Here is a 13,456-nt window from a genome sequence, read left to right as displayed (position 1 = left end):
TGCTACAGATACAGTCTCTCTCTGTTTCACATTGTTTCAAATGGTTTAACAGAAAATGGAGGCTAGATATAGGGAAATTTGTCTCTCCGTACAGCAAATAATATGCCACAAATTCATACTATATATTATCAAAAATGATACAAACCCAAAAGCGTCCTTAGTAACCATCACGTGTCTCTGAATAGTGTAATGTTCCAAAGTTAGTCTATACAGACTCAGTGCTAACAACCTTTAAAGAATAAAAATGACAGATTACAATATCATCGTTATTTACTAAGTTTCGATTGGCCCTCTATGGTAAGGGGCAAAACCATTTGGCTGCATACGGAACTATTTGGACTTCAAAATCTGGACATTATTGATGTTATTCAACAATGTCCAGATCTTGCAATTCAGTCCCTGAACAGGCTTGAATTTGTTTTAGGTTTCAGTCAAACCGATTGCCACTGTACAGACAAAATGTAAACTGAATGCTTCAAATTCAGGCCCAGATGCCCAGGCCAGGATTTTAAAAATTCTGAACTAGTTTAAAACTAGCAACTGGGCCATTGCTGCCCAGCCACTAAAAAGGCCACATCGCATGGAGATTGGGCCTGTGAAATACCTCGGGGGACATTGGCCACCGCCCCATTAAAATTAAAAGTCCTGCCTTCACACCCTTACCCTACTACAATGCAACTAATAGTAAAATAAAAACATTTGCCATCTTCTATATTCTAATCTTTTTTTCAGCTCCCCAAGGACAAATTAAAATACATAATGCCCTATACAAATAATGAAAATAAACCAAAATGCGATTCAGATAGTGAATAACCCTGTATTTAACTCCAGCATTCAATTCAAATTTCAATCATGCACTTATTATACATTATACCCAGGGCTGCCATAAGAAATTGTGTTGCCCCTGACACAGCTCAAGGTCGGGGCCCCCTTCCCCTGGGGTCCTGCCCTCAAGTCCACCCACAGACCCGCATCCAAGTCCCCCCACATGCCTGCACCCAAGTCCCCCTACAGGATTGTACTGATTGTGGTAGTTTTGTATGTCGTGATTTTTGTTGTATGATCCTAGTGTGAATTATTTTAGTAGGCTTTTTTTGTATTGAATTGTAGCACTTTCACGATGTGTATATTTAATAATAAACCTTTTTTGAAATACATACATTTTAACAATTACAGTGATGTGGAAAAGTGTATGTAACTTTCTTTTTACTTTCAATAATTAATCTTGTTTAGGGGTCGAGAAGGAATCTCTTCGTAGTTTTTGAGTAATTGTAAAGCGCTTTAAATTGGATTTTTGCCTTCTTTAGGATCATTTGCCGAAACAGATGTGAGAAATGCTGTAACAAATAGTAGCTTGCATGTTGTTGGGAAAACTCGTACTATATATTATGAGGGTAAAGTTTTAACAATGGACATAAAAAAATATATTGAAAAAAGAATTATTGAAGTCTCTGGCCAAACAAATAAGCCATTACACTAATGTATCTCGGACACCTGCTTTTTTCTTTTATAATCATACAGTTTTTAATTCTAACCTATGGCCCTTAAAATGGGTACATTGTAAAACAGCTTATTCATCTCACCAAAAGTATTTTGTAAAGATACATTTTTTATAAAGTATTCACATTGACAGTATCAAATATATGATGAAACAAAATAGGAATTACTTTGTCTCCTGTTATGTGTAAACTAGAAGTTGACAAAACTTGGCAAAAGGTGGCACTACCACGGTCAACTTTTGCCAGTTCCTACAGATGTTTGAAATGACTGTGGGATACAGATCACAAGACTTATTCTACGGAGGTTCCTGTGATCTTGCAGGATCCTCTATAAACATCAATGTTTTACTCTTATGCAAGAGTATAGCACTGACCAGGCTCCTAGGGGATGAATCTCCAAGAGTTGAAAACAGAAGTTGTGGGAGAGAAGGTAAATATATCTACCCTTCCCTGTACCCCAAAGGATGTCACCTAAGCGGGGTTTTGCTAAATATGCAAAGAGTGCTGAAGGTGACAAAGTTGCTTTAAAAATAATTCTACATAGTCCTATTTCACATCACTTGTATTCTATCGCATCTGGGTTTAGCTGGTCATGGGGAAACAGGAATTGTATTCTACCTGGGATGGCCTTGTTTGAAAATGTTTGTATCAAAAAATATTTTCACCTGTTACTGATCAAAAGGCTTTGACCTCCAAACAATGGCTACATTTTGCCAGTGTGCCTCTACACAGATATCATGGCCATGTAGTGAAAATCACAATGGTTTTATCTGAAGAAAGTCAAGAGGACATGCACTGAGGATGACATAATGCTTGACGCCCAAAGTGTTAGTTATTGAAAAAAACTTTGAGACAGGTTTTAAAAGCCTCGGATATTGCACGTTTTGAAAAAGGCAGGAGATTCTAAAAAAAGTGACCTTGTTTCTCATTGCAGCCATAAGAGAGTACTTGTGGTTGCAATGTAACACGAAAGACGTTGTGTTTAAGCCATATTATTTAGTCTTCAACAGTTATTATTAGTTTTCAGGAGGTCATCCAGATAGTCCAGATGGATGTCACAATGGCTGCATTGTAGAGTTCCAAGAGGCTGATTTTCCTGATGCATATAAATGTAATAAGCTGATCGTTTCAGGACATTTTGCTCTCAAATTGAGTTCAGTAATAAAATGGTTCACGTTTTTCAGGGTTGGAACCATAACTGTGTACTTTGTGCTGAAAGTGCCTTAGAGACATGTGTTCCTTTTCCAGGGATCACAGCACTGGTTTGTATGTCTCCATATTAATACTGAGAATGTTCTCATGTGAGCATATAATGCTGGATTACTATTCTCTAACGTCATAAAGTTGCCTTACAGTAACTGGTACAGAAGGTTGCAGTTATCAAACATAAAGCAAGCCTCTAATGGGTCTAGAGTGTGAGTAAAGCAAGGACAGGAAGAGAAGAAAATAGTAGGGGAATGTGGAAAACAAGAAAAAGGTTACGAAAGACAGTGGGATTGTGGTGGGCGAGAAAGGTGTAAAGTAATCCAGGGGTTTCAGATTTTCTGAATGTTTATTATGGTGTTATGTATACGTGCAACAAAGTTCCTCTAGTTTAATGTCTACATGGGCCATATTTTATTTCAGGCTTAAAGGGACACTCTACTGCCCAAATAAAAATCTAATTATGCATTTTTTCACTTGGGTTATATCTAAAAACAGCTTGCAAAAGCTACAGCTATCTTGTCTGCAGCCTTTGCAAACCCTCCCATTTTAACACCACCCCGTTTTTCTGCAACAGTCCAATCACATACTTCCCAATGCAGCTCAATGAGAAGTCTTTGTATGGCAGATGCTCTGGGCTATTGCTGCCTCTTGACTTTAGCTCCACTGAGCTAACCAAACCAGAAAGTAACTGGACCTGTTGTAACCAGGTTCATTTATAAAAGTTGAATAAAAAAATAAGACACTTTTCACTCACAAAGCACTTCGGCAAACTAAATGTTTCACCCGACACTGCTTCCAATTTGTTAGTCAAGAGGTCATGAAAACCAAATGCTCACCCCACTTTGTGTTTTTATATTATTTCTGCCTTTTGCCAAATTCCCATTTAGTATATTTATTTCTTTTATTTTCTAAAGCTTTTATTTTATTTGTTTTTTACAGGGGAAACAAAGAATGCAAGTAGACACATTTTCAATTTGACCTCATTGACAACATCAGAAAACATTCTTTCTGCTACACTGCATTATTATCTCGGAGACTTATTTAACACTAGCCATCGATGCCCTCATTCTCTATTCTGCCCTCGCCATGGACACAGGAAACATGAAATCTCTATAGATCTAGCTGTTTGGAGTTTAACATCTCTAGAAAAACAAATTCGTCCTTTGGGTAATTTTCTCATCAATATTTCCACGTCATACCGGGACTTTCCTTCTTGGCAATGGAAGGACATCACTCAGGTTCTACGCAATGCTAAGCAACATGGCGAGACTCTCATTGGCATCAACATGACAGTAGATATGCCAAATCAAAGACAGAGACATATCTCAGGTCTCAAACCATACATATTGGTTTACGCTAATGACTCTGCCATTTCAGAGCCAGATAGTGTTGTTTCAAATTTACAAGGAAATCGCAATCCTCTAGCCCACAAGCCGTATCGGAAAGCAGGACCAGTTGAGCACCGGAGAAGACGATCCACTGACATACTTTTACCCTTACAAAACAATGAGCTCCCAGGTGCTGAATACCAATACAATGAGGATGAAGAGGTGTGGGAAGAAAAGAAACCGTACAAAAATCTTCAAGTTAGGCCGGCTGACAAAGGCAAAAATAAGAAGAAGCTGAGGAAAGGTGGGCGGCAGAAAACCCAAACTCTGCAATTTGACGAACAAACACTGAAGAAGGCAAGGAAAAAGCAATGGAACGAACCTAGAAACTGTGCAAGACGCTATCTGAAAGTAGATTTTGCAGACATCGGCTGGAGTGAATGGATTATTTCCCCCAAATCCTTTGATGCCTATTACTGCTCAGGTGCCTGCCAGTTCCCAATGCCAAAGGTACTGTAAATATTTTAATAGTATTTTTTACGCTGACTTTTATATCTATATATATTTACATGTAGTGTTGGGCAAGAAACTGTATCTCCTTTTTATGAACTGTATGTTTTTTTTCTAATCAATAAAATATTCCAGCTGTTTTATTAGGAAGTCCTCTGAAGCCATAAATAAGTAATATTTTATGTCTGTTCTATAAGTGTAGTTGTTAAAATAGTGAGATTTAAAAAAAAAAAACTGAAGTTTATATGAAGGAATTTCTTGTACACTATCCAAACATTAATGCTTTTCTAGCTAGTAAAGTATGACCTTTTGTCCGTTTATTGAAGTTCACATTCTACAACTTTCTGTGTCCAGTATTTCACACTTTAACTTTTTTTTTTTTTTTTTTAGTTCTTGTGCTCCAAGTATTTGGTCATCGCTAGACTTGATCATATTTTTTTGCTTTCAACTTGTGAGGTTTTGATGCAATATGCTGTGCGTCTTGCTGGTCTTGAACAAACTTTTTCCAATGTGCTCATAAAGTCAGAGTAGAATGGGAATGCTTTTGAATAGAAGCACAGAATGAATTTATAAATGACACAGACTGTTGTAATCTGTGTATATACTCTTATAAATGTGTGCTTGTTGAGACATTGTCCTCTTTCTATCTCCACAGAAGGAATATCAACAGCAAAGATAAAAAGAAATCCATAGACATATTACTATTAAAACAGGACACATTTACAAAACAAAAAATATATATATTCTTATTAATTAATTCATATAGTGGTGTCTAACATTATTATATTTTTATTAATGTAATTACATGATGTACATGTGTATAAAAAAAATAAATGTAATTACCATGCCACAGGCAGCAAATCATATACATGCAATTTTAGTAAAACATCTGTCTTTTGGCAACTACTTAATATGTATGTTAAAGGCACCAAAATAATTTTAGTTTAATAAAGAGGTTTTGGTTTATAGATAAAGCCCCTTCTCAATTATCAGCCATTTAGCTGTTAAATTACATTGTTTATGCAGCCTTGCCACACTTCCCCTGACTGAGACTCACTCAGTCTCCGTACACACATTTTGAAAAGTCTATTTTTTACCCTCCATTATTGCACAGTGTGTTTAATTTAGATTGTTTTAACTCTGTCACTGTTACCTGCTATCTACAGTTTACATGAACCTCATGTGTGTGATTCAAGTTCTATTAACAGATCGGGGGGTGATAACTTCTAAAGTAAACACAATATGCTATAAGATTTGATTTAAAATAAAAACATTTTTGTCATGGAGGAGGTGAGGATAGACCATCATAAACGGAAATAAAATTACTCTTAAATGGCAGATAATTAAGCAGTGAGACTTCAGGGACTTTGATTTACGCACTAAAACTACTGCATTACGCTAAAGTTGTTTTGGTGCTTTTCTATATCTCTTTAAAGAAAACAAAATGCTTGATGGCCAGCTCAGTTCACGAAGTGATAACCCAGATCCTAATCTGCCCATAATTCCAATCTTAATCAACAACAGATATAGCGATAAAGGTTTTCTGCCACATTTATTTACCAAAATTACACTTGATGTCCTCCAAGTCCTTTGAAACCGACTCAATAAAAAAAACTATCTGTTGCCAAGGAAATCAGCTATGTTTTCAAGAAAACAAATATAAATGAGAAATACGATTATTTACAGAAACTTTTTTTTCTGAGGTGCATGCCTTTCAATCTTTTAGATGTTACTTTTTTTTTTGTATTAGTAGAATTATTCCTGTAGAATGAAATTATGAATTGACTTCAATTCTCATTTGTGACATGGGGTTGGGTGTACTTGGATATTACATATGTTTTCAAAAAGTAATATCAAAGTAATAAAGTTTACAAGCGAAGAAATTCTGGATGTAATTTTTCCATTAGCTCAGCTAAGTGTCCACCTAGTGCAGGGATAGGCAACCTTCGGCTCTCCAGATGTTGTGGACTACATCCCCCATAATGCTCTTACACACATAATGCTGGCAAAGTATCATGGGAGGTGTAGTCCAAAACATCTGGAGAGCTGAAGGTTCCCCACCCCTGACCTAGTGGAATGGTGGCTACTGGTTAACTACAGGTTAACTAAGATCATTTGACATCGATAATGAACACAAACCTTCCTCTGGGTTAATATCGTTTCTTAACATTGCATGTAGAAACACTACACTTGATAGACTTATTTTTCTGTACTGTACATAGAACGTGTACATTTATAAAGAAAGCAATCTGATTTACATCTCAATATTGGTCAAAGTCCATTGAAAAATGCTGCAATACTATGACACTGGATGATAACAAGTCTTACATTTAGTTACTTCCTGAAATTTTAAACCAGTTAGACCAGGTTAATTACTATGAACACAGCTGGAACAGTTCTTTGCTATTTTGTCTTGAATGTCTCAATCTTTACAGCTACTTACATTTTTGTGCTCTTCAAACATGATTCTTTAAATTGTTGAACTGTATTCTTTATGTTGACTACCTTCAGAGGCTCAGCAGTCTCAATGATGTATAGCTTTTCGGGACAATCTATCTATCTATGTGTATTAGATGGGTGTCATATCTAATTTGTTATAATGAAGCTAAAACGAAAGTTTTTTTTTTGCAAAAATATGAAAATTGTAAAATTGTTATGGACTATATTACATTCCACTGTAAAATATTGGTGCCAGGGGAAATTTTGTCTCAGCCATTTCACCCTTCTAGGTCCCTAAACTGTATTTGACTTTTGTCTCTCCTAAATATAATCAAGAATGCAAATTACATAATGACTTGCTAGCACACATTCAAAAGCTGAGATGTAAAAATAGACGGGGTCATATTTCATCATTCATCATCTCATATGAAATAAGGAACGATGTGCAGAGTCAAGGAACGCTTCATCTGTTACCTCCTCCTTGACAGATGATGTTCCATGACATTTATGATATAATTTGCCATACCCCTTTTCAGGAAAGGATTAATCTCGATATAGTAACCTTTTTATATAGATAGATGGAGAGATAGATAGATAGATAGCCTGATGATAAATTAATAAATAGATGGATATATACATCGATCCATGGATATGCCTAATGTATATTTTCCTGATAGCTTTGGACTTTTTTTTAATGTGCTGTGTGATTTTTATATTTTTACAGTCTTTAAAACCATCTAACCATGCAACTATCCAGAGTATTGTGCGCGCTGTGGGTGTGGTACCCGGGATTCCTGAGCCATGCTGTGTTCCAGAAAAGATGTCTTCCCTCAGCATCCTCTTCTTTGACGAAAACAAGAATGTTGTTCTCAAAGTATATCCCAACATGACAGTGGAGTCTTGTGCCTGCAGATAACATTGCACACATCTCGGAAAAAGTGAAGTGATCATCATATTTGCACTTTCAACGTATTGTATTCTAAATACTTTCCAAGCAAAAACAGAAAAGTAAAGCGATATATACATATATATATAACATTCATGAATGCTGGTTATGAACCTCCACTAATTACCAGCTATAAACAATTGTGGAACAGTTATTATTAAAGCTGGTATAAACAGCACATGCAAAATATTACTTCTCAAAAACATAAAAAAAGATTTTTCAGTGCCATAGAGGATTTTTTTTTTTCCATGTAGGTAACGTCCAAAGACACATCTATTTTTGTACCGGAGAAAAATAAAAACAGCTGTAGCTGTTCTTTTGTGCCTTTTGAATTTCATCTTTGATTATCCTATGAATCTTATTTCAAATAAATCCAATAAGTGGTAAGCCCTTTTCCTTCATGAGCTTGCTATCTCACCTTACACCTGTCTTAAACATCTGTTACCAAATAGTGAATAGAAATGATGTGTGCTACTTTAAATTGTTGACAGAGTTTTGTGGGTCTTTGCAATTTCTTCTGAATCAATAGAAACTAAAAGGGACAAATCACTTTCAGTCCTGTGTTTCTGTGGAAAGCAGAATCATAACATTTGTGTTGTAAGTTTTGTGCCATGTGAGTAAGTCAGTACAGAAATGTTGTAATAATTTCAACATTCATATTTTAGTCATTGTGTCCTGACCTCAAGCGGTCATTTTTTTTTAGGGACCTTGGCCATTATACATCAGAGTCTTGTATGAAATTTGATCCTGCAGGGCAAAATGCTTAATTATAAGTAATATTTCTTAAAAGGAATATGACATATAGGATTAATTTGCTGTAAAAAACAAACAAACAAAAAAAACACCTCACAGAAAACAAAAATATAGTGAAGATAATAGATTAAATAGTTTTTAAATAAGTATAAATAAACGTTCATGAATTTAACTATAAAATATTGTTTTTGTAGTTCATGTTTATAAAAAAAAAAAAAATTCCTGTCAGTTACATTATATGCTTACATTGAAATAACTGTTTCTTCAGTCGAAACTCCCCTTTTACTTTCTGCTTTTCTTGCAGCAGAATGTCTGGAGAAACATAAGTACGTTTCTCAAGCTAGTTTTTATGAATGGTGAGCCACTGATTGTCTTAGAGCCTTAGCTGAATGCTCTAAGTCAGGGGTGGGGAACCTTCGGCTCTCCAGATGTTTTGGACTACACCTCTCATGATGCTTTGCCAGCATTATGTGTGTAAGAGCATTATGGGGGATGTAGTTCACAACATCTGGAGAGCCGAAGGTTGCCTATCCCTGCTCTAAGTCAATCAGTGGCGCCCCTTGCCTGTAGTAGGCTAGGGCTTCTGTTTTCACAAAATGGATGTTGAGGGGGCAGAGCGAAACAGCACTGGAGAGTAGACTTTGGGGTTAAACTGGTTGTGGCACTTAAAGCCTACCTCCTCAGATGAGGAGGTTACATCTTCCTTATTATGTGTGCAAAATAGTTTATGGGTTAGCAAGTTGGGCTAACTATTTTGGCACAACAAAATTGATACAGGTACCTTTGCACCATAGCCACTGCTACAGTGCTTGTAGAGATATTTAAATTAGAGAATATCTTTAAAAAATACCTGAAATGTAATGCATGAAAAAAGTAAAATACTTTGCAATATTAAAGAGACACTGTAGGCATTCTGCACCATAACCACTTATGGTTATGGTGCCTGGAGTCCGTGCTTAGGCTTGAGACACCATAATCATTTCAATATTTCTGAGTGGTTATGGTGCCTACAGTGATCCTTTTAGGATGAAGCTGTTTGTGATTAGTGATTGCTGCCTCTAAGAAATGAATATTATAATAATTATTTTTGCTATTATTTTTACTGCTGCTGCGTGAAAAAATCCATCATACTAAGAATATGTTACTTATGCACCAATACAAGATTCTTATAAAATGATGCAACTATGTTTATTCTCACGTATGTACTTTATTAACAATTTCATAATATTAAAAAAGAGTGTAGCAAAAGTTGCTTATCTCAGAATTATGTAAAGTGAATATATACATTTTGTGCAAAAGGGGTAGTTTTTAGTAAAATATATATATATATATACTACTTTATCCCTTTGGAATCCAAGTGATTAAATAGTTGAATGATAATGTTTGCAATAATTATTTTTGTCCATTACGTTGCCTTTTCATAGTGATGTATTGGAACTGAATTGTACAGTCAGTGTACATTGTAAAGTGAAGATCTGGATTGAATTAGACAGTGTTATTAAAACCACTTGTAAATTGTATACCCAGCCCAAGATTCCCCATAAGCTATTTGGGTATACCATGTTAATCCATAAGCTCTGCCATTTACGTACATAGCAATACATAACATGGCTCCCTAAATAGGTGGATGCAGTCAGAAGATAAGCCACACACATCCCAGAGGCAAAAGGGGAACATATAGGAAAAAAAAGTGAACGAAAAAGTGTAATTTACACTGTGTTATTACAATTCAGGGTTATTCAACGAGAATGGTTATGAATTCAAAGTGAATTTAACCACTTAAGGACCAAACTTCTGGAATAAAAGGGAATCATGACATGTCACACATGTCATGTGTCCTTAAGGGGTTAAAGGTTTCAGTTTTGTTTCCATTTTGGCTAATTTAGCATAATGTTTAAAGGGACACTATAGTCACCAGAACAACTACAGTTTATTGAATTTGTTTTGGTGAGTAGAATCATTACCTTTTTTTTTTCAGAGAAAATGCAGTATTTACATTACAGCCTAGTGATAACTTCACTGGCCACTCCTCAGATAGCTGTTAGAGATCCTGGGTCATGGCTGCCTAAAATGCATCCAAGCATTCAGTATCTCCTCCCTCTGTATGCAGACACTGAACTTTCCTCATAAAGATTAATTGATTCAATTCATCTCTATGAGGAGATGCTGATTGGCCAGGGCTGTGTTTGAATTGTGCTGGCTCTGCCCCTGATCTGCCTCTTTGTCAGTCTCAGCCAATCCTATGGGGAAGCACTGTGATTGCATCAGACTACCACATGTCAGCAGACTGCTTGTTTTTCTGAGTCTAACAGCATGCAGAGTTACAGCTTCAGGCTTGAATACAGTAAGATTTTTACTATATTTATGGAGGCATGAGGGGCCCAGGGGGGCTAGATGGTGGTTTTAGCACTATAGGGTCAGGAATACATGTTTGTGTTCCTGACCCTATAGTGATCCTTTAAATTTACTTTGCATTCCCAACAATTCCCACTTTATTGGATAACCCTGTTTTTGTTTAGTAATTCTACTCTCTCAGTACAGGTATTTAGTCTGTGAGACAGTGAACATTTGTTATTTTAAAGTGCTCTATAAACAAATACTATTAGTTGTGTTGACAGTTTGCAATATGAGTTCCTTAAAAAATAAATTAACGTTATATGTTCCCTAGCTAATTAATTCAAAAGGCATGGTATATTCATACCTTTTTGATCTCCTAAAATATTTTTTATTATATTCACCATGTCCTAAAATGTTGTAGTGATAAGACTATTGACCTTGTACGTAATACAAATCTATCATGTTATTATTATAGCAAAATAAAAATGATTTACCAAAATCTGGCTAGATATTGTTTTATTTTTTTAATTTATTTTTTTATTGTGTCCTCTTTTGAAGTAATTGCTATACAAATTCTACAACTACTGATTGGCTTGATTAGGAATCTGAACACGACAATTGAGGTAACAATAACTGATTTGGAGAAGTTTCTCAGCTTAGCTATAATCAAAACTTGTCTGTTATTGTCTAAATGTTGTCTTTCAGGTTTCATTCTTCTACAAGTAAGAGTGTATAGCAATAACTTTAAAGCAGGACACGTTTTGGGGAGAAAACTAATAAAACAGCAGCCAGACTACTTAATTTCTTTCCATTTTCTGTTTTTAGTATGTTATGGAAAGTTATGATAGAGATGAAACATTAAATGAACATTCCAAGCACCATAACAACTACAACATGCTGAAGTGGTTTTGGTGCCAGGAATGCCCTGGTGTTCCCCCATTGTAAGTAGTCAAAATTATTTTAGAATGGTTTGACTTCTTAGATAGAAGCCTCCACTACACCTGCAGGAGAGCTTCAGAACGTCAATTAGCTCACCTCAGCTAATCCCTGCATCTCATTGGCTGAGAGCATCAGAGAGCTTCCAGTTAAAGAGAAAGAAACAGTGGAGGCGGGGAACGGCACCTGGTAGACTCCAGGTAAGATGTAAACAAGTCACACTGTTCTAAAATGGTTTGGTTACCCAAAGTGAGGGTGGGGCCGAAGTAATGTCTATCGTTAGGACATTGGTTTGTTATATATTTTTTTTTTTGTGGTTTTGAAGAGGAAGAACTTTGTTTATTGTTGTATAGAATGGCTAGATAATTTCTTATAGATAGGCCAAAACCAGAAACATACTTTAACTCTGACTTTTTTTCGAACCTCCGATTTTATATATTTATTTTTTGTCCAAAAATTTGTCATACCTTTGTCAGTTCTCCAGCGGTTCTGATTTAGTGAGTAAACCCCAGACTTTCTTTTTTGGACATTTTGGAGTTGCAAATAGGGAAAAAAAATTGTATGATAATATGAACAAGAGTTACAATAGAACTTTAACTATGTACATGTATTACGTATAAAAAAAAAGTAATTATTTATATGAAATATTCATTTGTAATAACATTTAAAGCTAAGAAGGTTCCATAATTCTGAAGTTAATTTGAAATATATGCCAAGTGCAGAATTAATACATAATACAGGGAAAATAATTCATATAAGGAAAATAGATGTTTAGTTGTGTTCAAGTTATTAGTGAGCATTAGTTCAATTCAGCTATGTTTAAATTTAAAATAATATTTTGGCATACAGGGTTTTCATTAGAAGCCTGCCCTTGTATTCCTATATAAGAGAAAAAAATATGCAAATGAAAGGAAAAGTATATAACCAAGGAAAAATATATAACAATAATAGCATAATAGATAAGACATGATGCACTTTTGTCTCTCTCATGTGGAATAAACATTTGTAGAATACTTTTTATTTGTTTAACTTTTTTTTTTTAAAATAGTACATAAAGCTGCTGACATAAATCTGCCATATCAGGACCCTTTTCGTAATAAAATAACCTTTTTAATAGTAACATTAACATATTCAGATTGTACCTACATATATGGTGACTGGTTAGAAGCAATAAAAATAATAAAAGAAAAAGATATGAGATAACGAATAGTAATTTTTTTAAATACGTTCAGAGCAATAGAAATAGAAAAAAAGGAAATGGTGGTTGGAAAGCTATAATGATATGCGGGAATAGTATGGTAAACCCTTAGATAAAAGGAAAAAAGTAGAGTGAAAATTGTTAGAACGTTAAGATACGGGTGAGTTGAAGTGACCAAAAAATGTAAGGCCAGTGGAACGAACAGGAAAGCTACATAGGTCACACATGTTCCTATCAATATGTGACAGCAAAATACAATTTGTGGTGAAGGAGCAAAGCATTCTGGATGATGTAATGGGATTTG

General features: G+C 35.2%; 1 protein-coding gene across 1 annotated transcript in view; it reads left to right on the top strand.

The window, feature by feature from the left end:
• BMP3 (bone morphogenetic protein 3) overlaps window positions 1–8,158 on the top strand; it is a 32,928-nt gene extending 24,770 nt beyond the window's left edge. Inside the window, exons 2-3 of the mRNA XM_063425361.1 lie at window positions 3,645–4,543; window positions 7,707–8,158. Of these exons, the coding sequence (XP_063281431.1) occupies window positions 3,645–4,543; window positions 7,707–7,898 (1,091 nt within the window). The 3' untranslated portion in view covers window positions 7,899–8,158. The remainder of the gene's footprint in view (window positions 1–3,644; window positions 4,544–7,706) is intronic.
• Window positions 8,159–13,456: the final 5,298 nt, after the last annotated feature.

The sequence above is a fragment of the Pelobates fuscus genome, chromosome 6 (genome assembly GCF_036172605.1).
Source record: "Pelobates fuscus isolate aPelFus1 chromosome 6, aPelFus1.pri, whole genome shotgun sequence".
Classification (NCBI taxonomy): domain Eukaryota; kingdom Metazoa; phylum Chordata; class Amphibia; order Anura; family Pelobatidae; genus Pelobates; species Pelobates fuscus.
The sequence above is the reverse complement of the archived record's forward strand: the minus strand, read 5'-3'. Positions and strand labels throughout refer to the sequence as shown.